At 44.0% G+C, this 27,212-nt stretch overlaps 1 protein-coding gene across 32 annotated transcripts in view; it reads left to right on the top strand.

Moving 5' to 3' along the window:
- Positions 1–27,212, top strand: part of CELF4 (CUGBP Elav-like family member 4) — a 668,420-nt gene that overhangs the window by 606,898 nt on the left and 34,310 nt on the right. For 22 of the 32 annotated variants that reach the window (XM_030236705.2, XM_050986789.1, XM_030236704.2 and 19 more), the window contains 3 exons: positions 4,523–4,666; positions 14,228–14,375; positions 19,093–19,242. In XM_030236705.2, the coding sequence (XP_030092565.2) occupies positions 4,523–4,666; positions 14,228–14,375; positions 19,093–19,242 (442 nt within the window). The remainder of the gene's footprint in view (positions 1–4,522; positions 4,667–14,227; positions 14,376–19,092; positions 19,243–27,212) is intronic. The other 10 variants (XM_050986794.1, XM_050986792.1, XM_050986779.1 and 7 more) reach the window with 1 other exon arrangement.

Raw genomic sequence — 27,212 nt, 5'->3', positions numbered from 1 at the left:
CCAAGAAGGTCAATGGCACCTGGCCTGGCTCGGGAATAGTGTGGCCAGCAGGACCAGGGAAGTCCTTCTTTCCCTGTACTTGGCACTGGTGTGGCTCCACCTTAAATGCTGTGTCCAGTTCTGGGGCCCCCAGTTGAGGAAGGATGTTGAGATGCTGGTGTGTCCAGAAATGGACAACAAAGCTGGTGGAGGGTAGGATAAGTCCATGAGGAATGTCTGAGGAATCTGGGGTTGTTTAGCCTGAAGAAGAGGAGGCTCAGGGGGAGCCTCTACATCTCTGTCTACAACTCCCTGAAAGGAGGCTGTAGCCAGGTGAGGGTCATTTTCTCATCCCAGGCAATAGGGCAAGAGGACACAGTCTTAAGCTGCTCCTGGTGAGGTTTAGGTTGGACATTAGATGGAATTTCTGCACAGAAAGGGTGATTGGGCATTGGAATGGACTGCCCGGGGAGGTGGTAGAGTCACAGTTCCTGGAGGTGTTTAAGAAAAGACTGGATGTGGCACTCAGTGCCATGGTCTGGTTGATGCCATGGTGCTTGGTCACAGGCTGGACTCAATTATCTCAAAGGTCTTTTCCATCCTAGTTGATTCTGTGATTCTGTGATTTTTCCCTTCTGCTGGGCAGTAATATTTGGCCTCCTGAAACGCTTTTACTTAATCTGTGTGTACACTCCATTTGGAAGACCATATCTAATGGGAAAAAGTTCCAACAACCAGGCAATAGATTTGTTTTCCTTTGCCTTTAAATGAAATATCAATGGATGGATATTTTATTTTTAGCTGAATATGAAATTTCACAAGCGACCTGTCAAGCTCCTGTTTTCAAGAATGACTTTATTTCACACGTCAGGACAGCCTGGGAAATTAGTTTTTCTCACAGAGGACTCTGATTAGGGATTACAAAGTGAGTGTGGTGCAGAGTGATTTTTCCTCCATCTTTTCCCTCGCCCCACCAACCCAGAGAGTGCCTGACTCTGCTGACTAAGGGGAGCAATTCATTACCATGCGTGGGAGGGGGGATGGGAAGAAAGATAGCCATATTAAGTAGAGTTTCTGGCCCAAGAGAGAATAGGAGAAGCATAATAACACTTAGCCCTTATCATTCTTTTCATCAGTAGATATCAAAGCACTTGAAAAAGGAGGTTGATTTGAGGGGGAAAAGAGATAAATTCTAATTGCAAGCAGCCTATTGCAGAGGCACCAGCAGGAAGGCTCACTTTCGTGATAGTATCTTCTGACTGAGGGCCTGCAGGGTAGAGAAATGAACAGGTCCTTTCCTCTGAAAAATGCAGAAGTACATTTCAAATGTTATTGACTTACCCAGTGTAACTCTCATGGGGTTGGGCAAAATATGAGGTCCAGTCCAAGAACCAGAGAGAGCGAGGAGATTATGTATTGCTAGTAAATGACAGAGCAGACAGGACCTATTGCCTTTGCCAGCAGACAACAGCTGATTTACACCATGGTTTAACTCCTCACGGAAGCAATAAATAGTCCAGATGAAGGGCTGCAGCATTTTTACCCTATGGAAAACCTGGCCAATTCTGGGACATTTCTATTGCTGTCCAGTGGATTAGTAGAAGTCACTGGAGTAGAAAGCAGCCCTGTTCTGCTGTATATGAACAGCAATATTTGGCTCCACTGTTAAAAGTCCCGCACTGGCTGATCTGATACAGTTTATTGCCTGATTTCCTTTGGGCCACATGAAAGAGCTGCACATGAGGAACCACACACTGAAAGCATCAATCCCAAGGTCAGTCTCCATATTCAAGAGCAATGCAGCATCTCTACTGGCTACAGATCTTTAACCGCTTACATGCACATCTCATTGCAGACAACTCTCAGAAAAGCCCCTTCTTTTTCTCTTCTTTCTCTGTAGTGTGTGGTCTAGCTTGAATCTATTTGCCAATGGCCTTTCTGCCCTGTGTGTATGATAGCAATGTTCAAAGAGGCCTGAAGTCCTGCTGCGACAGGCAACCCAGAAAAACAACTCTCAGGAGACAAGATGAGATCCCATTGGGTCAAACAGCTGCTGTGCAGTCACTATGACTCACATCAGAAGGGAAGAACACTCCAGGGGCAAGCACTTCATATGGAAGTTACCCATGTTTTCATGATGACATCTACAATAATAGTTTGGTTTTCAACAGTGTGAGGCATCAACAAATGCCTGAGGCGGCTCCCTGGCCCTAAGACTTCCAGGGCAAATAGAGATCGAGAGAAAAGGAGAAGGAAGAAGACACCAACTTATTTACACTTCCCTGTCATGCTAACAGGAGCAGGTCACGTCTTCAAAACCCCCCTCTGGAGAGATGAATAAACTCTCCCTCAGTTTTCAAAATCCTCCATCCCGCATTGTGCTCATCATGATGCAGGCTCTGCTCTGCAAATGACAACAGCAGTTCTGAACAGCCCAATCTGCTGTGGACCAGTGCCTCCTTCCAATACAGCTGCAAATAGGTTTAAATCATTAGATGCAAGTTACCAAACAGTCTCTTGGATCAGGGTTAATTAAATGAGTGTTGAAATCTAATTAAGAACTGGTCCAGGTGATAATTAGCAGGAAATGTATGCATTAAAATATTCATTTGTCGATGAGCTGCAATTAAGAGTGTGATTTGGGGAAGGATCAATATCTGCATCATGTGATCTGAAGAAAAATTAAAAGTCACCCAGCCTTCAACAGAAATGCAGGGGAATTTTGGCTACATGTTTTTGGTTTTTTTTTTTCCTCTCTTCTCCTCCACTCCCCCTTCTGTTTAGATTTTATAATAACTGCTGAAGATTGCTCTTCATCTTTGAATGGAGCATTCATCTCTGCATCTCTTTGTTTTCCTGAAGCACTTCTTTCAAAACCTTGCTCTTCATCACATCGTGTGAGTGGGTTATAGATTTATTAGAGAGAGACTAACAGGTCAAAAAGAAAGATTCTTTGCCAATGAAAATCACCTTCTCCCAGCAGAGATTGCTAATCCAAGGGAATATCACTCATTTTGTGGTGTTAGATTGTGGGGGTCTTTTTTGAGCAGGTTAATTTCATAAGTCTTTATTCATAACTGAGGATCTGAAGAGGCTATTGAATATGTATAGCTTAGACTTACATATACATATGTCTATAGCTGTAGTTTACTACACTCCTCCCAATTTGTAGCAGAGCAATTCTGCTTTTACTGAGACTACTTTTTCTGGTTACAGGTACAAAGGGGCGTGTGTAGGCCAGTTAACAACATTTTTCTCATGCAATTCCAGAAAATTCCTCCTCTGCTAGGAAAACAAGGGTCCTGCAACAGTTCAGTTCCTCTGGCATGGAGCTGGTCTTGCTCTACTGCCACAGCCAGAACTGAGCTGGTCGTTTCCCCACTGGCAGTACTTTGACCAGTGAACCCCAGTTTGTCAAAACAGAAGCTATGGGAGCACAATTATTTCTGCTGCTCGCTGTCAGTGTCCTGACAGCTCACCTGCCCATCTCCCTGGGCTGGGTGGCAGCCCAGCTCCCAGGCACCTGCCTACTGCTCTCAGGGCTGCAGCCAGATTTCCCTTCCCTACACCTTCTCCTTCCCTGCTGCCCTGCAGGGAAGCAACCAACCCATGAAGTTAGGACTTCCTTGGAGAAAGACCCAAAAATGCCTTCCTAGGTAGATCTATTTTTCTCATCTCTGCTCCCTATCAGAAATTTAGGTATTGCAGCTATTGACCCTTCATCTGGTTTTGGGGAGAGGGATTTCTTTCGTTCCCAAAAGAACTACATTTTTCACTGATTTCTGCAGGCAGCTCTGACGACCATCCGTAGTTCTGCACTGGTGTTGACTGCAGATGTAATCCTAATATTGTAGATCTTTCCTGGAAATGTGTGAGCTCTTTCATGGTAGCCTCTATTTCCTACTGCTTGTGGAAAGGGAGCTCAGGTCTATCCAGTACCATTTTTGCTCCCTTAATCTGACAGAATCTGCTAAAGAGGCACAGTTTCATGATGACGCATACACCCTGCCCAGCATACTGACTTCTGTCTCCAAGGCTGGGCAGGGATTTTTCACTGGACTTGGGGATTACAAGACACAGCATTGAAGTGGATCACAGGGTGATCCACTTCAGGGGTCTCGAATGCAGAAACCTCACCCATTCCACCAAAAAAATCAGAGTACAAATTGTACCACGTTCATGCAGCAAAGCCTCCTACATTTTGCTGCACTGTGTCCAGATCTGTGTCCTCTGATTCAACTTTCTGGGCCTGAAGGTTGAAAGAATAAGGCAACAACTTTTGCAGAGAAAATGTAGATGATGTCCTAGAAGCTTGGATTTTGAAAACTAGGAGCCAGGCTGCTGGCATTCACCCTCCAGGGTCCTTTACTTCCTGATGCTCTCACCCTCCTGCAAAAGTAAAAATTCACAGCCTGGTAGGTTGCACAAAAAATCTCAGCCCCTGGATCCCAGTCTACTCAATCTGTGTTAGATGTATGGATTGATGAGCTGGTGTGCATCAGGCTCATTCCCTGTGTGTCTCCTTTTGTTTCCTGTGCTCCAGGGAGCCTCTTCAAGCCTGGTGGTGAAGTTTGCGGACACGGACAAGGAGCGTACGATGAGGCGCATGCAGCAAATGGCAGGACAAATGGGCATGTTCAACCCCATGGCCATCCAGTTTGGAGCTTATGGAGCCTATGCACAGGCAGTAAGTATAGACAGCAGCTCTTTGCATGTTCATGGGAGGGGGAGTATCACCTGGAAATGCACAAAAACTCATGGGAGTGGACAAAAAACCTGAGCAGAAGAGGAAGCGGTGGCTTATCTGTTAAACTGGTTACATGATGGGAGTAAAAATTAACCATGCCATCCAGGGTAGGCTCTGGAAATGTCCCACGTGTCTCCTAAGTGCCATAGAGAGTTCTAGCAGTAACTTTGGTCATGTGTGGACCCATGAAAAACACTTACTATGGGGCTAAGCCATTGTTGTTGAAGGAAAGCACAACTACACTTTGAGGACTTGGATAAAATAAGCCTGCTCAGTTTATCCCAGCTTTCTGCCTCACATCACCAGTACCCTGCTGGTACCTTGCATCACCATGGGTACCTTTGGAATGACTACAGGGCAAAACAGCAGCTGTTGAGAGAAATGCTTTTAGATTCACAGAGCATGGTAGATAATAATAAAATGTACACACAGACATATGCCCATACACAGTCCTGCTGCCCCAAAGAGTATAATTGAAACACACTGGGAAAAAATCCTCTTGTGCTAACTTCAGGTTTCCTGTGGGTATACCAAACTTGAGAAGATGTGACTGTACAGGGTGCTGGGATCTTGATGATGTTATTAAATGGATTCTTCTGAAATTACTTGTTTTCCTTAAGCTAAAATTAACAAGGATCTGCAGGACAATACCAGGCTCAAGTAACTTGGTCTCTCTGCCAGATATTTTGGAGGAAGGTGGAAGTGGTGCCTGCAGCAGGCAGGCACAATACTTCCCAGTGACTTTGAATGCTTTCTCTGAAGCAGATTTTCAGGCAGTGACAGTGGATATAGGTGCTTCTTCTATTTGATGGCAAAATGTGGCCCCCTGCACAATTTGTGCCCAGGAGGGAAGTGCTGTTGAGCACATTGTCCAGAGTAGCACCTTCCTCAATGGGAGACCCAAACCTTGCTTAGGTATGTAGAGCCAGCTCAGGAATAACACTGGTGTGCCAACACTCCTTCCAGAGCAGTGACCACAAGGTTTTCCTTCCTTCCCTAACTGTTTCTTTCTCATGTGTTGATACCTAGTATTTCCCATCACATCACCATGTTCTCTTTTTAATTTGAAGGTCTTGACATTTCTGTTCCTCTCTGAATGCCCTGTGCCTCACTGAACACTTGATACAACGCAGCCTACCCCTGGTGTGAGCCATGCAGAGTTGTGAGGATGTGCTGTAGAGCTCCACTGAGGTTCTTCCTCTCCTTCCAGCTGCACCTCTTGGTGCACTTCTGGATTTTTTATTCTCTCTCTTCTGGAAAAATTCTATATTTACTTCCATTTTGCTATCCTCATTTTTATTCCTAGTCAAAGTCAGTCTCTGTCTCTTCTTTTGTCCTCTGCTTCCCTCCTCACATTGCAGAAGAGCTACTTGCTCTTCAGCCTGGCTGTGCTTAACACTCCCCCTGGACAGAGAAGGCTGCAGGAAGAGGAAAAGAGACAGTAAATCCCAAATGAGCCTAGGTCAGTGGCCAGCAGACTGTAAGAGGGATGTAGGACCTTTGCCCTCATGTACCAGAGGAATTAACAAGAGGCAATTCATGGACAGTTTGGGACAAACATTTGCTGAGGTTGTCAGGCAGAAGTGGCTTCTGTGTTACTCTATAGACATTGGTCAGGCAGCTGGAGAGATGGCAGAGACCACTGTCCTGATATCCCGGTCCAAAAACTCTTCTTGCATTATCTTTAATCTAGAGTAACTCTTCTAATTTGCAGACAAGGTTTATACTGATATGAGAGGATGCAGTCTGCACCTTTACACCACAAAAGTTTTCTCTGTTTCTCACAGATGCATTATGAGGGGAGCTGAGGAATGAGGGCAGAAGGAAGAGGAAAAACAATTTCTGGTCTTCTCCCACCCACTTTTTTCTTGTTTCCCACCCAACATTTTTCATGTTGGTTTCTGTGAAAGCAGAATTGGACCCATACTCTTTTTTTTTTATTTTTCTGATAGAAATGCTAATAAGGGGGGAAAAAAATAAGTTTTGGATCTTGACCCATTGGATATGACAAGCTGGTGACACCAATTACCCTGGGGACTTCGGAGCTGTCTAAATGATGGGATCACATTTCTGTGTGGCGCCTGTAGACCCAGAGCGTGCTCAGAGGCTGTGTTTCAATCAGCCTCCCTATCTGCTCCATCTCACAGGCTCACATGAAAGGGAAGGAAGGGAGCGTGGGGCTCTGTGACGTTGCCTTGGTCCCGATTAATCCAGCTCGGACTGCTGGCTCTCAGATATCAGGGTGATTGGCACCTCGCAAATGCCAGCAGGAGATGGAGGAATCGATAGCGGAGAGGGAGAGGGAGACAGCAGTTTTACTCAGCCTGAAGTCAAAGAGCTAAGGCAAGTCAAGAGGAGGGAGGCTGAAATATCAGGAGCACGACTGTCATGACTGGTGATGCCACTGCCACCAGCAACTCTTGTGACATTGGCTGAATTGTTTGACCCCTGATCTTGTTTCCTTATGTACAAATAAACCTGATGATCAGGTTTATTTATTTGCTCTTCTCCCTCAGGGACATGGCTCTCTCTTGTACAGTCTCTCCATGAGCTTTCCCAGAGTGGTATGACAGTAAACATAAGTGTAAGAATTGCCTCAATGCTTAATAGTAAGGCCAGCACAAGCGTGAGACATCAGGCTCTCTGATTCGTAGCCTGTCCTCCCAGCTATCCCCCAGCAGTCCAAACCTGACTGATGTCTCTCTAAAACAATTCCCAAGCAATCCCATGACAGTGGTTTTTCAATAGTTTCTAATAGTCTGTCCCCATGGAGGAGGTTGCTCAGGACCCCATTGCTGCAGTTTTTTGCTGAATTTTCCCCAGAGAAGCATCTTGCACATTACTGTGACAGGATTAGCTCCCAAAAAGCCTTGGTGCACCAAGGTGGTCAGTGCAGCAGAAACCCTCATGTGGCTGTTTGATAGATTGGTGGTCAGCCATGAGTTTTTCAACCCAACAGTGCCACTGAGGAGAGGCAGCAAGGGTCTCAGCACTTTAAGGTTCCATAGATAAACTTTAGTGTTGCTATCAGGACAGATTTGGGCCCCAGCTCCTCCCCAGGTTTCCTCCCTTACAGCCCAGCAAATGGTCATGCCACAGCTCTCCCTGCTGCTGCACACTGCCAACCCCCTCAACCTCAAATTAAACAACTTTAACCTTGGTCACAGCCACGGTCTCAGCCAAGCAACCAGTCCTGGGGTTCAGCAGCCATCTGGCCTCACACAGAGGCAAAAAAATGAGGGAGCAAAGGGAGTTCTCCACTGTGTGTGGTTTTCTATCCCCGCCTCATGTGCCACCTTCAAGCAGCCCAGACAAAGCTTGGCACCAACTCTGTCTGCTTTTTCAGTGGCACAGAAAGTCACGTCAGACCTACCTCACCTCTTTTGTATGCAGCTCAAGGCAAGTCATATTTCATAGCTTCCTAAAGCTCCCACAGCCCCTACTCTAATTTATTTCAGGGTGGGTTTTTTGATTGTTTTAGATTTTTTCTCTTCAGCAATATCTTCCCATACTCATTTAACTTCCCCTTTTATGGAGCAATTATTTATTTTATTTCACAAGCGTACAGGGCACCAGCCCTTTTCATTGTCAGGTTACTGTGGATCTACATCAGCTGGGTACTGACAGGTGCTTCTGCAGTCTAAGGCCAGGTTGAGGTATGGATCTGGACTCAGCCTGGAGAGAAGGAGAGTGATGCTGCCTGGCACCACCTTTGATTTGCTGCCAGCCTCGGAAGAACCTGCAGGCACACTCTCCACTTCACAGAGCACAGCACACCTACTTAGGGCGGCCAAGCCCAAAATCACAAGCAGTGACAATCAAAACAGTCTGTGAATGGTGGTAGCTCAGTCCTGGCACAAATAAGCTACAGTTCCTGCAGGTCTTTCTTTGAATAAAAGGGGCAAGGAGTGTTTAGTGCCTGTCTCATGTCAGTGATGCCTCACTGTGCAGAAAGGAAATGTGCACAGATCAAAAAAGGATGAGGGAGATGGGAAAATGCAGAAGAGCAAAGCAAGAACAAAGGAAAGAGCCTTGGAAAGTGACAGATACAGTATAAATTATTTAATTTTTAAATTATTTAAGATAAGATCAAAGTCATAAATCAAGTTTGCATAAAAAATGGGGTGGGACTGTTAGCCACAGTCTTCTGGCCAAACTCCAGCCATGGGACTGATTGCATCCTGCAGCAGGGGATAGGCATAGAGTTAGTCTGTAAAAACAGATAGGCTGGGGCAGAGACAACACAGGCAATGCTAACATTTGTTCTCTGGCCTGGAACAAGTCCTTTCTCAGTAAATCCCAGCTCTCCTCACTCTGAAAAGGTACAAATGGCTGCTGCTCCTGAACTGCAGACAATAACTGCACCAAAATTTGGAACATCTAGCACAGCAGAGCTCTCAGACATCACCTTAAGTGGTCCCCTTGGGAAGCTGGGGCAGCAGTTACCACCATGCTGCCCAAAAAACCCTGGGTGCCCCGTCCTGCCTCCCTGTCCAGCTCCCATGGAGATTAAAGGATATTTCTGCTAAATGATCTGATGTAGTGCTGACAGGAAGAATTGCTTTTTCCTATATTTCTCCAGTTTGGATTGTGAAATGATTTTGGAAAGATACTTAATAAAAAACAAAAAATCAGCTAGCCCTATGAAACCAGGGAAAAACTACTGACTGTAGGTTGCCTTCCAGATATAATAGTTAATATATTTAAATTACCAAAATGGGACAGTATGTTTGCTAAATACTACCTGTTATGCAAATTATTTGCACTGATCTGTTCCAGAAGAGGAAGTTAATGTGAAGCCATAATAGTTTTTAGTAGGTATAATACCATATTTCTGACCACCAGCACCCAGGTAATAATGAACACTAGAAATAATGAACACTAAGATTTGGGCTCTACATACAAATTTTTTAGGACTTTTGGGGGGTTTTCCGCAGTTCTCAGGAAGTTAGGAACCCAAGCTATTGTGTGTCAGACACTAAGAAATTTATCCAGGTGTTGCATATTTGTTTAGCTTGTTTTAATATCCTAATTATATTTAAATTTTATTTTCAAAGCAGAAATTTCTATTGCCAAGAAAACATAAGAAGTATGAAGGACAATTCTAATTTTTCTTCCAATTATCTTCTGTTTGTTTCAAGCCTTGGAAAGTATTTCGAGATTTAACTCCCAAAAGCCAGTTAGGTATAGCAGACATAAATTTGTCAATTACACAATTTTACCAAATCTGAGTCGTATTACTGCTTGATTGATTACTTTACTTACTTCTTTCTATCACAGGGATACCATGAGGATTCATTAGCTAAGTCTGTATAGATCATTAGAGGTGGGAAGTGTGGAATGATGTTGTTATTAATACTACCACTACTACTATTACTACTACTACTACTAATACTACTACTACTACTACTACCACCACCACCACCACCACTACTACAACTACTACTACTACTACTACTACTACTACTACTACTACTACTACTACTACTACTACTACTTATTATTATTATTATTATAATTATTATTATTATTATAATAATTATTATTATTATTATTATTATTATTATTATTATATTATTATTATTATTATTATTATTATTATTGCTGCTGCTGCTGCTGAATGAAGATTATGAAAAGTCCAACAGAACATTGTGTGGTTCAGACACAAAGATAGAAAATAGCTCTGGAAAAAAAGGAAAAAGTCATCACATTGTTCAGAGTAAGACTGGAGGGCAATGATCACACTGTTTCAGAAAGAGCTCATCAAAAATAATCCCTCTTTCTCCCTTTCCCCTTCTTCAGTTTCACACACATTTCTTTTGGGGGATGGGAAGGCAGGCTGTGCATTGCTTTTCCTATTTCTAGCAGGATCTTCTGCTCTGAGAAAGTTCCTTCATCCTCCACGCAATTGTTCCTCCTGTAAGAAAAAGACATTATCTCCTGCCCTTGAGTACCATTCCTTACAGTAGGAAAAATATGAGTGAGACAAACCCTTGCACACGTCTGTATTGATCAGACAACTCTGCCACCCCTTCCCGTGCTTTAGATGGCTTTTCCAGGGCCTCTCCACCCGTTTCCAGTACTGGGATGGTGACTGCAGGCTCCTGTCTCTTAGGATGCTGCCCAAGGGCAGGAACCAGTCTGGCACCATCTCCTGGTCTCCTCAGAAGATAAATATTTGAGCAATAGAAAAGACAGCAGGAAAGAAGGAAAAAAATCTTTAAAATGGATGGGGGAAAGCTCTAAATGCTTTTTAGAGGCAAAGGAAGTAAGAGAAGCAGAAGGAAGTACGTCCTTTCAGCTAAGGGAGGGAAAAGCTCCTCTCTGTCCCCTTGGATCAGTCTGAGATAATAAGGCTGCTGCCTTCCTGATTAGTGCTCTGTAGCCCCAGCCCAGGCAGGGAAAATCTGCATTTCAAATGGCATATTTTAAAGTACACAATACCCAGGGGCCCTGCTGCTATTGATTTGCCTCTGGTGGGGTCACTGCCTCACTTTCTACAGCTTTATTAACTGGGACCATACACTGGGTCTCTTTCAAAGTGAAAGGAGAGTGGATGGGACATTTGTCTTGAGGGGGAGCTGGGGAAGGAGTGGGGTGACTTTCATTGGGAATGCCTTGGAGGTTTTAGAAGGAAGACTGGTGACCCTTACAGGACTTGTTCTCCTTCTGTAAATTTCCCTAGAGCCACCCTGGGGGAGAAGCAGGTAGGTCTTATGCAGTCAGCTTCTTTCAAGGTGACTGAATTCCTGCCCTCCCACCCTCGTGGTGCCGTGGCACTCAGCCAAGCTCTGACCATCAACCACTGGGCTGGGTAGGAGCCCCCTCTTCTTCCCCCCTAACCTTTGCACCTCCAAACAGAGTGGCATGGGCACAAATGGGATCTGTGACCTCAGAAGTTTGGCAGGAAATTTGTCAAGGGTTGAAACATCCAGACATTCCTGGGCCTTTTTGGAGGACACCTCTCCAGCCAAGGAAGCAAAGCCATCACCTGGGGTGCACAGCTGTGTTCAGGTGTGGAATGCTCTACTCCTTCCAGCTCCAGGCAGCCCCACCTAGACCCTATTGATAGGTCTGAAGGCTGCAGAGAGGCTTGTGTCCTCTGGGTCATGATGTGAGGGGCTCATTTCAACGTGCCAGAGGGGTTCCCAGGGCTCTAAGACATCTCAGAGAGTATGTCCACAGAGCACTGAATACAACAGATGTAGGGTGACTGTTCTTTGCAGGAGCACCTCTGCTTTTAGCAGAAGCACCTGATCTGTTTCCCATGTCACGGGTTAGGACTTCATTTTTACCGCATCAAAGTGAAAAGGGGTCAGAAAGTGCTAGAGCCTGGAAAACTATTTATTAAAAATCTACAAAGCTACAAGTATGTGAAAAATATATTTTAAAAACAGAAACAAATCTTTAGGTATCACACAGGAAAAAATACCCAGAACAGAAAATGAGATGTGAGTCAGCACACCTAGTGTTGGAGTCAATCCAATGTTAGGGACGGGTGGATGGATTCCCCTTCCTCCTTTACTTCCTGGCATACCTTCTAATTTTGCCTGCTCAGTACCTCCTCTGGAGAATAAACTCAAATGATGCCCAGGAACAAATGTACTCTTTAAGGGAGAATCAACAAAGTATGTAATACAAAAGATTGTCTAATTACTCCATCAGTAACTGCAAAGAGCAAAATATCACTAATGAAAATGTAAAAGTACTTTGTGCAGGGTAAAATAAAACAGGGTGATTAACCATCAAAGGGAAAGCCACCACTTTGCCACCCAATTTTTATTAGGCTTCAAAAAATAATAATACTCAAATCCAGTAGAACACATTTCACCTGTGGATCTGACAATGTGTGGAGTCAGGTATCCTGTGTTACAATTTATTGCTGGAGAAATCAAAGCAAGTTTACATAAATTGTACATAGTTATTCAGCAAGTTGTTGTCAGAGCACCCCTTACTTTGTTTATGGATCGTGACAGGGAAAGTTTCAGCATTGAATGAGTGCAGTGATTTTAAGGGTTTGTTTTATTGTATACATGTAAGAACAGTTAATTTAGCTGCTATTTCAATATTAAAGTGAATAGAGGGGAACAATCTGTTCCTTGCCAGGACTTCTGAGGTCTCTTTAATTCTGAGAAGCATGTCCCATGTGGTAAAAAAACTACATCAGAGGGTGATTTCCTGATGGGAGAAGAGTGAAATCAGAGAGAGCAGTGAAACAGAGTTACTCCAATTTTGGAGACAGCAAAGACATGAATCACTTCTAAAATCACCACAGAAATGCATTTCTCTTTTCCACTATTATCATCAAGTCACAGATTACCAGAGACTGGGAAATGTACAGAGTGAGGTTTTCCAAACTTTCTGCACGTCTTCTTTCCCCCCCACACCTTCTCTAAGCATCCAGAACTTGTCACGGCTGAGGGTTGGATACTCAGACATTCCCACCCTGTCTGGCTCTTTGTACAGCACCAGGGAAGGGGACAAGAAGCAGTTTCAACCAAACTGTCTTTTCCTTCACACCAGGACCATTTTAAAATCTCTCTGCAGCCATGCTCCACACATGAACTGCATCAGCTGTGTGCTGGGCTCTGAGTGTAACATAAGGATTACAAAGCCTTGTTTCAATGCAAAAAAGCATTCCCAGAATCGACAAACATTCACCAGCATTCTGCTCCAAAATTTTTAGCCCCAAGTGCCTGAAAATGCAGCCTGGGTTCCTTATTTCTGACTTTTGTAGGTGCCCTGAAAGAAGCAGCATTTTGACTTTCTACAAAAAATTAACTGAGAAGGTCAACCCAGATCAAAACCATGGGGAAGGGGTTTTCTCATTAGACAAATCTAATCTTGCTAAAACAGGGGAGCTCCCTTCTCTTGCACAGCACTTCTGGGGGTATCTGATAGTGTTGGAAATCCGTGCTATGATCTGGTTAGAAGTTTTGGTTGTGGTTTTGCTCAGTACCCAGCTGAAGCCTCCTAGCAACACCAGGAAAAGTCATTTTTTGTCACTGACAGGTGGAAAAAAACCCAGACTATCCCTAGACAACTAGTCAAAATTTCTGCTTTGGAGAAAGAATCCCCTTTTCCTACATACACTGGTCTCACACGAGTAACCTCCAGGCTTTTCCAGAATTTTGACATAAGCAATGTAAGCCACGAAACCGCTCTGCTCAGGTATATTGTGTTTTGTCTGTACAAAGACTTTTCTCTGCCTTCCTGACCAGAGAAGTACCAAGGAGCTGGTGAGCCAAGTCCAGGTCACCGGAGACCTCCACATGCTGGGGTGGGGACCATAAAGACCCCAATTTTCCAAGATGCCCTTTGCTTCCAGCCCCTGTGTCGAGCAAAATGACCAAGCCTGGGGGGTGCCACAGGGGTGGCGTGCCAACACCCCAAAAACATCGGGACGCATCCCACCCTCCCTGGGCGCCCTCCCGGAGCCGGCGCCACAGGCTGCCCCGCCAGTGACCGCGTGATATTTTTTCCCTGCTCTCTTTGTTCCAGCTGATGCAGCAGCAAGCGGCGATCATGGCCTCGGTGGCGCAGGGCGGATACCTGAACCCCATGGCCGCCTTCGCCGCTGCCCAGATGCAGCAGATGGCGGCTCTGAACATGAACGGCCTGGCAGCCGCCCCCATGACTCCAACCTCAGGTACGGGCACGGCGGGCTGGAGAGGGCAGAGGGCAGGGAAACCAGGCCACGTCCCCCAGGACAGCTGGCAGGATTTGTTAGCGCTTTGGGATCCTCCCCTGAGGATCAGGCTCTCCGCCTAGGTAACAAGTGAAAGGAGCAGAGGAAGGGTCTCAAGTGGCAGCAGGAGAGGTTTGGATTGGATATTAGAAAAAGTTTGTTTCCCAAAATGGTTGTCAAGCATTGGAACAGACTGCCCAGGGCAGTGAACCACTGTCCATCCCTGGAGTTATTTAAAAGGCATGTGTTTAGGGACATGGCTTAGTGGCAGGCTTGGCACTGCTGGGTTAATGGTTGAACTCAAGGATCTTAGAGGTCTTTGAGAACATTAACTATTCTGTGCTCCTATGACATTTCTCAGTCTGATCCCATACACAACTTCTCTTTAGCTCTAAGCACCCTCCAAATGTCACAAAACATCTCACAGTGACCTACACTGGCTTATTGGGGCATATATATGTCCAAGGGGTCAGTGTTGGTGCTATCACAGACAGACTGTCCCACAGACTAGAAAAACAGTGTTGTGGTGAGATGCAATATCATCCACAAGATGAATTTTGCCCTTGGGACACATAAGCGTTTCCCCCTGTTGTGAAATTGGACAGAAGGTGCTCAAGGAAGACATCTGGTGCTACCTGGAATGAGGGTGTGTAGTGAGGGGGTTTCTGGCTGCAGCAACAGAGACAGGTAGCCAGTGAAGGGCTCCCAGGATCTAGCTAGGCTGTAAAAAGCCAATTCTAGGAACTGCAGTATATGGTCCAGCAGGCAGAAAAATAAGCTGAGACAGGAACAGGACTGTCTTTCCTGGGGCTTGAAGAACACAATTACCATTTGGGCAGGAACAAGTCAAGGAGTCATCAGCTCTGGTAGTCCTGGACTGACATGTGGCCTAACAGCAGAGGGGTAGGGAAGAGGGGAAAAGGAAAAGAGGGGCCAAACCTTGAAAGAAGTGAGGATTTGGGAAGTTTTTCAATACACTGGAGTATGGTAGGGAGGCAGAGGACTCAAAGGCACATCTTGAAAGGACCATTTGTAATAGAATATCACGAGGGAATGGGGAGAGAAGGGACAGTAAGAAAGACAGATCTCATTCCACAAGACTTTTTGGAGATCCAAGGAAAAGCACTTGACTCAAAAATCTTATACTGCACATTTCAAAATATATGTTTACACAATGATAAATGTATAAACAAAAAGTCGATGGAGCTACTGCAAATCCAAATAAAAAAGTGGCTTAATTATATGTGCACCCTTTAAACCCGCTGCTGGCAAGATTATCATATTTGCATTAGCTAGATTTGTTTTGTGTTGGTGGGAGCAGAGAGAACATCAAACAAAGACTGCCTGGAATTCAAATATTGTCAGGGTCTGGAAAGCTGAATCCAGGCAGTAGTTTGCAATGGACCCACCACAAAAGAGCACAAGCTCTTTTGAGTATATATAAGCATATTCTTGAAAAGAGTGTGTCATGGGCATGAGAACACCTGTGCAACACCCAAGTTTTGTGCCCACCAGGATCTCCAGCACACAAAAGACATCCCAGTTCTTTTATGGGGTAATTGTTTTCTCTTCTGCTATGGCCAGTGCCTTTCAGAGTCATGGAATCATGCAGTTTAGGTTGTAAAGGATCTTAAAGAACATCAAGGCTAACCATTAACCCAGCACTGTCAAGCCCACCACTGAGCCATATCCTTCAACACCACATCACTGTGTCTTTAAAATATGTCCAGGGATGACTCCACCATTTCCCTGGGCAGCCTATTCCAGTGTTTGACAGGATGAGGGGACTGTTAAACTCTCACTGTCAGAAAAGAGGAGAGGAAACTCATGTTTTTTACATGCTTTCTGGATTGCCCATGACTGGTCATTATTGAAAATAAGATGCTGGTTTAGATGATCCCCTGATGTCTTTCACGGCGGCCGATTTTGCACTCTCCTAATGACATATTTTCAATCACAAAGCCTATTCACTTTGGCATTATTTCAGATTTACCTTGAATGAGTAGCTTCCTTCACGAAAAACCTCTGTGGTGGGTTGTGGAAATGTCCATTGACAATTATTCCTTAGGAGAAATGTTTAGACTTTGAAATTACTCCTTGTATTACTACAACACTCACAAAGCATGTGATAAGATGCATAGAAAATGTTTCACATAATGTCTGAGCAAGCAAGCCTACAACACTAGCAGCAATTTCTGAGTAGCCAGGAGATATCTGAAGCCTAACATTAATTCTCCTGCTGGCTTTTGTTAGCATTCAGAAAGCCAAATGGAAAATGATCATTCTGCTTCATAGCAGGATTTCTAGTCATTGAAGTATATCTTTTTTCTGCCTTGGAAGGAAAATGAAATATTTCAAAGTTCTCAGGGAAAAAAAAAAAAACAGGCACAAGAAAAAGTGTTTGGAACATTGAAAAAAAGAAATAGAAAGGAAGTGTTTTGATCTTCCTGAAGCAAAAGAAAAATTGTGCTAGGAAAAAGGGTTCTGGTAACCCAGAAGTCCTAGAGGCTTTGGAGGTATTGGCTCAGCACAGTGCCTCTGTGCTGGTATCTTCAGCCCTCCTAATACAGCTGGTTTCCTCTTTATCCCCCCTCTAGGAGAGTGGATTCCTGGGAATATGACCATAAGTTCATTCATTTCCATGGGACCTAGGGGCTCAGAGGTTTGGATCCAGGCAAATCTAATAGATGAGAGACAGTATCCATTTCACCAGGCTCTAACCATACAAAACTTAGACATCTCATTTGGACTGCAGTCAGTGCAATAAGCAGTCCCTATGGGTAAATCAGACCAAGAAAATTGTAAAGCTGTTTGCTGTCACTTTAACAATCTTCCATCAAGGGTCAGCACAGCAGTCCATAATTGTGAGGCAATTAATTGGACATTTCTGAGAGTTTGGTTCAGGTTTTACCTATCTCCCATCACTGTGACAATCTGGGTGAAAAGTGGGTCTGCTACTCTCTAACCTGCAGAGAGGGGCTAGAAATGAAATTTTATTTGGGCTTCCTTCCTTTTTCCTCCTCTCCCTGCCTCCCTGCCTTCCTCCCTCCCTCCCTCTCTCCTTGTTGTAAATCTGCACCTGGTGTGGCTACAGCAAGAGATCTCAAACGAGGGATGAAATCCACAACTGGCATGCACCACCACCATTTGTTTTCCAGGGTGGCATTATGCCAGTTTTACTCCAGCTACAGATCTGACCTCTCCAGGGGGGCCCTTTATAAGAAGAAAATTGAAGAATTCCAATAAAAATGCCTAAACTTCCTTAGACATGCACAAAATAGCAAGCACAAATCCCTTGCTGCAATTTTAGAAAAAAAATTATTTACATTTTCTATGCAAATAAAGGCGAGATCCAGAAAGGCAACTGAAATTTTAAGTAGCCTTTGTGATTTGGAAGCTGATGGCATATGCTAAGAGCATTGCCTTTGGACTTCAGTTGCCACTGCTGGCTCCCTGTACCTCCACAGAGGACATTTTTAAAGGCCAACACCATTTAAATAAGAAAAGGGGAAGCAGCAGCTTGTCTGCTCAGGGTATAAGAAATGAGCTGAAGTACTGCCTTTTTTTTTTTTTTTTTTTTTTTTTTTTTTTTTTTTTTTTTTTTTTTTTTTTTGGGGTGACTCAAATCTGAACATATTAAAATATCTCATGCATCTCTAGCAGCTTTCTTACAGCACCAACACAGATTTAAGCAGTGGTTAAAGGGTGTTATTGGAGTAAACCACCATGGAATGCAGCAGTGGTGAAGAAAATATCTGCAATTGGTTTAAAAGAGGGGTTACTGCAAAAATTGTGCTTTCAATCAGTGGTATACCCTGACACAGAAAGATATTGTTGAAATTAAGATAGTTTAACTTCCCATGCACACCTAGCAAGAGAAAAATATGATTTCAGGCTCATTGAAAACTCATTTTTGGTCCCTGAAATCATCCTGAACATGTTGCAAGAAGAACAGACTGTCCAGCCATTTTACACATCCATAGGAGTAAGATAGTGAGGTAGCAGACAGATTTAATTCTCTCCCCAGAAATTCAAGAATTCCCTACCAGTGGGTGACAAGATCCCACTCAGAACATAAAGACAAATTTGATCTTCAGAAATAGCAGCATTACAGTCCCCCACCAGATGCATCTGGGAGGAAGGAAAGAAATGATTCCGTGAAAGGAACAAATTTGGTCCAAATTTTGCCCCAGTTCATTGAGAGATATCTGTTAAAACAGTATGAAGTCAAGTTTGGACCAAACAGTAACATTAAAAAATGTATCACTGGCTACCTTTAGGCTACAAATAAACTTGACAAGTCTTTTAAGAATCCCTAGTGCTGAGAAAGTTCAGAATGAGTTTGCACATGAAAGGTGTATTCATGAGCAAGTGCAGACAGAGCAGTCCTGGAAATCAGTACACCCACAGAGATCCAAAGAGAATCTGATAGGAACTGCTGTAGGAAGCTGGGGCTGAGAGTTTTTGGTGGTTTTTCCAGCTTGTCTTGAGTGCTTTCTGAAAAGGGGAGCAACTGCAAGCAGTCCATTTATTTGCTCGACAGCTTGGGAGTTTTTCCATTTCTCGGGTGGGTTTTTTTGGCTGGTGGTGGTCTCAGCTGTTGTGTCAGCAGTTTTCTCCACAAAGTTGTTGTTTCCAGTACTCACCAGGTCTGCCCTTGTGTCCCCCTCATTTTCAGGTGGAAGCACGCCTCCTGGCATAACTGCACCAGCTGTGCCTAGCATCCCATCTCCAATTGGGGTGAATGGTTTCACTGGCCTCCCGCCGCAGGCTAATGGGCAGCCAGCTGCTGAAGCCGTGTTTGCTAATGGCATTCACCCTTATCCAGGTAAGCCAGACTAATCCTGTTAGCCCACAACCTGTTGCCTCAGTCCTAGGGATGCTGTCCACACCCTCAGGCTTTGCCCAGCCATAGCCTGTGGCACAGGTTCAGAAGGGTTGCACCCCACACCACCAGGGCTCGTTATGGCATTGGTGTATTGTGTCTTATGCAGCTACAGCGTTAAACGGTTCAATCTGGATGATAAACATCAAGGGCATGTTGGAGGTGGAAAAACTGTGTGCTGAATATTTGAGTGCTCATCTGCTGGATAGCATGTCTGGTGAACACAGTCAGGACAACCAGCATGTTTTGCTTCAGCTGAAAATTGACCTGACTCCCGAGCAGTTCATGCTGGCAGATCCCCTTGCAATACTCCCAAGGGTCCTGCTTCTGGTTAGCCTTGAAGGAACTGTGCTAAGCCTGTTTTCACCCAGCACTGGTATCTCCTGCTGGAATTCCCCTGCAGCCAGATGGCTCTGGGAGGATGATCCAAAGGGTCCACGTGCCCGCTGACCCAAGCAGCTTCCCGTGTGCAGAGAGCAGGTGTTGACCTCCAAAATGCCTGCTGCACACACATCCTGCTGCCTTACCAGGCCTGGGGAGTGAAACTGCATTAATATAGGCTGAATGGGCTCAGGGTCACCCTTTGGTGGCACACTGCAGGAGAACTGCTGCTGGGATTCACACTGTGCCTAGCTCGAAGATGCCAGCACTACAGAAGTGATTTCCCAAGCACTGGCAGTCAGAGATGGATGAGAGAGGTTAAAGGATCCATACCTGCCCCTATACCTGTATTTACAAATATACAAACAGTCTAAATCTGTAATTACCAATCACCAATCCTTAATGTGCACCTACATTTTTTCAGCATCCTCAAGACCTGAGATAGCTCTCTCCTCCAATACACTTCCTCTAGAAAGTCATTTTATACCATTCCTGTACACATACTAATGGTAACAGCAATAAAAAGTCTAAGTAAATGTTACTAATTGATCCTAATCACCAGCTGGCAAAGGAATATTTTACCCTGGGGAACTGATAGATTGATCTAGTCTGTTAGGAAATCAAATACTGAGTTCAATGTTCCAGCCAAAAAGCCCCAAAAACTCTAACAAAAAATGATACTTTCAATCTTAGCCAGTCCTGAAAACTCAGAAAATTCACCATCATAAAGGAATTTATGAGCTACAAGGAAAAATACCATATAGTATAGAAATATCAAAGCCTTTGACAAATAATTATCCTCCTCCCAACAAACACTTTGCAAGCATGGACTTTGAGTTAAACTCTAAGCAGAATTAAAATCAAGGGACTTACTGTACTCCAAATTAGGCATGTACATATGTGTTGTAGCAGTGTAAGGACAGTGGGGATTTTGGAGTCATCAGAAGACTGCAGAGAGCCCTTAGTATGTTCAGTGAGTTCAACCACAACACTGAGAAAGCCTTCTGTCTTTAAGGTTATATAAACATGGCCATCTGTTCTTCTGTCCATTTATTTCAGTTTGCCTGTTTGCCAGTCAATCATTTCTCTGTTTATTCATCCACTCCTATGTATGTCTGTCCTTTTTTTCTGGTTTGTTTAGATCCTTTTTGCCAATTTTGACGATCCATTACTGTGGATACAGAGAAAATATGTTCTTTCTAGGTGAATCTTAATGGCTTGAGCTTTTCTTACTATCCCCAACTACCCCCAAAATTAAAGAATACCTCAGTTAGGTATTTCATCCATGGTTATATAAAAGCCAATGGCCTTAATCTGATTCTCTCTGAGTTTCTGAGAGACTTGCTCAGGCATCAATTCCCAGTAAGTCCCTGCACAAACACCAAGAGGCTGACCCACAGAAAGGTGACAATCATCCTGCCCCCTCTTTGCTGCAGGCAGAGAGACTCCCTCCTGCCAGTTGATCTGACATCCAAACAGTCTGAGCTGTGTAAAGTTTGGATTTATCTCAGGGTAACTTCAGCAATATATTTGTCTTTCTCATTGCTCAGCTTCCCCATAATGTGGTGACGCCTTAAGTTATACCAGAGGTGTAAAGGAAACAGTGCCAGGTCAAGCACCCACCTCTCATTATGCTTTTGTCTGTCCCTGAAATGCTGAAAGCAAGTCCACATAGCTTACATCATGCATTTGCTCCACCTAATTGTGCTCCTTCTCATGAGCATTTATGCACTCTCCAAACCTCTCCTCCTTGCCACAGGCTTTATTCAGTCCTGGAGCTTAGCAGCATGAAAAATAAAAGGATTAGACATTTATATGGGTAATGAGAACATCCACAGCCATATTAGACTGGATAAAAATGTAGATAGGACACAAAACTTCATGTTTTATGATATAAGCCAGCCACTAATTGCTTGGGGTTAGAAAGAAATTTTCATCACTGGGTAGCTTGTTCCATCATTATGGGATTTTTCTCACTCTCCTCTATTGCGTCTCTTACTGCCCTGTGGCTCTGCATGGCTCTGTCCCTAAATGCAAGGGTAGAAATAAAATATTACAGCTGAGCAGGCAATTGCACTAACACTATAGAGAAGGTAAGATCATGACAGTCCCCATCCAAAGCCAGCATCTTCCAAACAGCTTTTTTTTATGGGGTATCTCTCATTCTGAAAGTGGCTAAGACTGCTGCTGTATTATGTACATAATCATAGTCTTGCCATGATTATGACTAGCCATATATTGCTTAAATCCTGAATATTGTTTTCAGATACTCCTCCATACTCCACAAAAAAACCCTTCAAATGTGGGTTCATACCATTACAGCCTGTACCAGAATATTCTTTGTTGCCTGAAAATAGCAAAACAGGACAATGAGCATCTCTAGAGACATGACATCCATATCACTCAGACCCTAATAAATTCCATTAATTGTGCAGTCTGTCTACATGTTCACCTTTCTGACCAGCCATTTTATTTTTGATGCTGCATCCAAAGGACTCCAAATACCACTGTCTTTATAAAAACAAGTCCATATAACATAATTGTATTTAGACTGTAATTCCAGTGTTTTTTTCCTCTGTCTTCCCCAGTGCTCTTTTTCCAAGATTGCCTTTGACTGGAGAAGGGATGTACATGGTGTCATTTCAGTCAGATTACCAAACCATCCATGCCTTTGTGGCAAATGGATGAATACTTTGAACATCCCTACTCGCCAGGACTTTGATCACAGCCCCTGTCCCTGCAGGAATTAGCTTTCTCTGTTAATCTGGTCAGGCTATGGATCCATTCAGTGGCACTAAAAAACCATTCCTAGAAGCCATAACCTTTACAAGCCAGGGTCTCACCTTCTCCAAGATCAGACAGTACATAATGCCTCAGTGCACTTTTTGCCACAGAGTGAATAACAAGGCAATAAGTATTCCCCCTTCCACTAGTCTCAGCCCCTTTGGAGATTTGACCTTTTTGTGTATTAATTCCTGCCCTTTAATCTTTCACTCTGCAGAGCTATTGAACGTGGCAATGTGTCACAATATATAGTGGGGACAAAGAGCATAATCTGCTGTGCCATGATCCTGTGAGTCACTTTGCAGCAGCACAAGAGCGTTTGCCATTTCCACATTAGTCACAGTAGCAGGGATTGCACTCTTCTGCCAAAGCTTCTTAGCCACCCAGAGCCTCTCTTGTAGCCGTGTGTGATGTACAGTAACAGTAGACACCATCTGCACTGGCTTCTGTTATGTCTCACATCATCAGAATTCTGCTCTCTGCTAACAGGTCCTGCCCTGCAGAATTGCATTGTGAGGGACTAGACAAAATTCCCACTCCAAAGATAAAGCCTCTTTGGTAAGAGAAGAGGGACATAGAGATGGGAAAATCAGGAGACCAAAGGCTAGCAAGCAAGAGAGAGAAGGTACTGGCTGTCAAAGAATCAGTGAAATGAGAGAACTGGAAGGAGGAACAAAGGAGATCTCCCAGAAAATTGAAGACTGCTCCACAATCTTCTGTCCAGTGATGTGCCCAGAAAGAAGTGGAAATACACCACATAGCATCTCCCACCCCCTTACTGCTCCTGGGCCAGAGGATGTCCAACTTGTCCAGAGCCAGGGATGGCCCAGCAGTTTATCAGCTTTGTGGAGCCTTAGATAGGGAATGCTGGAATGAGTGCTGAATTCTTCAGCTTCCTCACAAGGGGAAGCAGAGGGACAGGCACTGTTCTCTTCTCTGGTGACCAGTAAGAGAACCTGAGGGAAGAGTCTGAATTTGTGTCAGAGGAGATTAAATTTGGACATCAGCAAAAGTTTTTTCACCCAGAGGATGGCTGGGCACTGGCCCAGGCTCCCTAAGAATATAGTCCTAGCACCAAGCCTGACAAGGTGAAGAAGCATGTGGACAATGCTCTCAGGCACATGGTTTGACTTTTGAGTATCCCCTGTGCAGGATTTTGATGATCCTTATGGATCCCTTCCTAACCAGGATATTCTGTGATTTGATTAAGTGAATTTGGTCTGGATTTAGGTTGCTGAGAAAAAAAAAAAAACAAAGTCCTCTCAGCTCTTTGTAATCCATTAGAAGTGTGTCACCTCATTTGTTATTTTCAGGCACACAGTGGTTCTGTTTCTGACTTCTCACCACTTCCAGGTCTGGCTCTGTCTTTCCACTCTGCGGACCCAGCACAAGTTTCTCCACCACCACCACTCCTCTTTAGCACACAGTACATCTGGGCTAGCAAGACAGTAATCTCCACTTCATACCCTGTTCAAGGTCCAGCCCTCTCTGAGGTCTGGCTGTCAGTACAGATGGGCAGCCAAGCTTTTGTGCCCACATTTTTCCAAGACACCACTGAGACAGGCAGAAAAGCTGTGCCTCACAGGGGAATTCCTGTTCTGTAGCAACTCATGACTTTGTAACTGAACCAAGACCATCAATTCATTTTCCTTGGTTCAACAAAGAGTTATCAGGAGCCAATTTCACCCACTGCCAGCAGAGACAGCATTCAGACTCTGTCTGCATTTATTATCATTCCCCAAGTTAATTTTGCAGCTTGTCATTGAACAGTGGTGCTGATGGACAGGCTGCTGCTCCAGACCAGTGAGTCCAGTGCCAGTCCTGACTGTGGCAGGCACCATCCAGAGGCTCTGGGCAAGAGCAGGGCTTTACTAGTGCAGGGAGAGGAAAGGACTGTCTTTCAACACCCCAATGTCTGAGCTGATATTTCAGGCCTGAAAGGTGTTAGACAAGAAGAGTTTAGAGAGGAGGTGAATCAGAAGAAGAAAAAAGAGTGACCTGCCTGAACCTTTAGAAGGTCCAGAATGAAAACCAAACCCCACATTCGGTCCAGACATTTACTATGGCCTAGAAAGATGCCTGGCTCAGCTGCCCTGAGGCAAAGTTCCTCACTACAGGAAATCTCTGGCTCTGTATTATTTGTCCACCCTAAATCTCCAGGTGAGAGCTTTCCTGTTCATATTTTGTATCAGCAGTTCCAAAACTGCAACAGTGAGCACCTGAGACATCATTATGACTAGGAAGCATTTATTTGACCCATTTGTAACAATCTGCCATGTGCCATAAACCACGCTTTACTGATAAAATAAACAAGTGAAGGAATGCACTCATTAAAAATATAATAACAAGTTGCCATCTTCAATTGTAGTCTAAACCACTTTAATGATGCCATGTACTTCCAGTGACCGTGCTGCAGCTGTAATGAATGAGGTTGTTTAAGGCAGTTGTGTGAGCCTTTCCAGAGCAAAAGTGTTTTCTCCTCTGATCTGGAAGAAGGTGCAAACACAAATCAGACTCTGTGCTGATTTCTTCAGTAGCATCTATGTGAGTTAAGACCTTGAGCTCTATTTTTAAAACTGTCCTAAACTAAGCTTCAAAATATAGACTTTAGAGTGCCTTAAGACCTTTTTCAACCTGACCCTTACTTATGTGATTATGGCCTTTGGCAAAGAGAGGGAAGTCTGGTCCTGACTTTGCTGTTGAGTGTTTGTCGCCTTGACTAGCCATGTCCATCTGTCTGCCTTTTTGAGTCATTTGTGTCTTCCCTGCTTTGTTATCTGGAAGCTCTTCATTGCCAGACATGTCTCCTATCACGTTTTCTCTCAGCATCTGTCTCAGAATGAATCTGATTAGGGCTGGGGCTTGGAGGTAGGACTTTTAAGAAAATAATAAAGATAATCCTGGTTTCCATGATTGAACTGTATGAATTTTATAGAAGGTCCATGTGTTGTTCCAAACAAGCATACACAATAGCTGGGTATGCCACCAATAGGACTTTTTCCTACTAACAGGGTGAAGCAGAGGGTACAAAACCCCTGGATTTCTGTGATGTTTTGATGTGTAGGGGGAGACAGAGGGACAACATGTCTTTAACTGAGTGGTGTCCACCCCTAAGTGGCAAAATGAGACTATAAAACACAGGATCAGCCTCTGTTTTCTGCCAGATCAGCACATTCTTTCTGTTATTGCAGTTATTGTTGTGTCTGAATACCTAATTAATTACAACAGTAAGCGCTGGCTTCTTTAATCACAGCATCAGCTGTCCTAATCAATCTTAATAATATGGAATCTGTACTATGGCACCCATGAATTTTAATCTACATAAATTTCTTAAGACCTCTCGCAAGCTTGTTGTACGAAATGATATAATTATGGATATAGATTAGGGCTGTAGAGAGTGATTTAAATTGGATTTAAGGAGAAGGTGAATAGAGCCCTCCCACTCAGTTATTTATTTATTTTAATCCTGGCCTTCACATAGATTTTTTTTTTCCTATCATTATGTTATTACCCCCCCACACTGACGGAACAGCACTGCCTCTCTTTGATTGCCCTCCTCCCCATCCACCTTCCCAAAGGGGATGGTGGCCAAGCTGCACCTCCTGAGAGAGGTGTAGAACACCTCCAGGACAGTGAGAGGAATTAATAGGTGGGGCAGAGCACCAAGCTGAGGACCCAGCTCATAACATGATGTTTCAGACCTATATAAGGAGCATCTGTGCAAAATAGAGTGAAATAGATGGAACTGAGTCAGTCATGGTGTGCACAGCTAATCAGAAGCAAGGAGTAGAGAGAACATCACATAGGAGTAAGATCAATCCTTCCACCTAAGTGAATCACAAAGCATCTTAGAAGCCAAAAATGCATCAGGCTCTGCTTTTGTCTTTCAGAAGCACTGGACTCCACTGTCCTCTCTCCTCAGAGAGCAGACTACTTTGGCTTTCTCTTACCTGAGCTGGGAAGGAGGCAGTCCCATAGTCCACTGAGGGCATTTGAAAGCCTCTTTTGCTGGCTCAGGCTGTAACTACTATCCTTTTTACTCACCAGCCCACTCAATTCCATGCAGATCCTACTGATTTACACCCCTGAATACCACAGAGGACTCCAGCCCTCTGTCCCCTACAACCAATTTCACTTGGGGCACCCATATAGCAGCTTGTCTTGGACAGATGCTGGAGTCAGGCTACTGACACCTCAGAAAGGATTCTTTATAGAATATCACTTCAACCAATTTTATTTATTTTTAACAACGTGCTTCATTCTGCCACCTCCATCCATTCATTCTCTGACAAAAGCTAAATGTCAGGCCCAACGCTAACTGAAAGACCCTTTAAAAAGTTGGATTTCAATCTAGAGATATATCAGGAGTAAGAAAGTTTCCTGGTGTTAATTTTAAAGCACCTGTATTTCATGCTGACTTGGGAAATCATCCTCAGTTTTTGGCATCAGGCAGAGGATTTGGAAAGTGACATTAACAGATCTACTTTCTTTGAAGGACTTGGGAGTTATTTCTTGACTTCTGCCTAATGAATAAGTGCTGCCTTCATTAAATTTATATTTATGGCCATATAGTAGGTCATTGGCTTATTTTATGTCTCCAGCTTTATGGAAGGTTATCTGCCATGGTCACCTTGTGGCATCTTGGCCAGGACTGTCTTGCAAAGAGACAATTGTATCTGAGCAGGATTTTTCCCGTGGAGATATGGAAATGATCAAATTAATATAGAGGAGATGTCCAGGGATAAGGC

The sequence above is a fragment of the Serinus canaria genome, chromosome Z (assembly GCF_022539315.1).
Source record: "Serinus canaria isolate serCan28SL12 chromosome Z, serCan2020, whole genome shotgun sequence".
Taxonomy (NCBI): domain Eukaryota; kingdom Metazoa; phylum Chordata; class Aves; order Passeriformes; family Fringillidae; genus Serinus; species Serinus canaria.
Note: the sequence above shows the minus strand (reverse complement) of the source record. Positions and strands in the feature narration are given on the sequence as shown.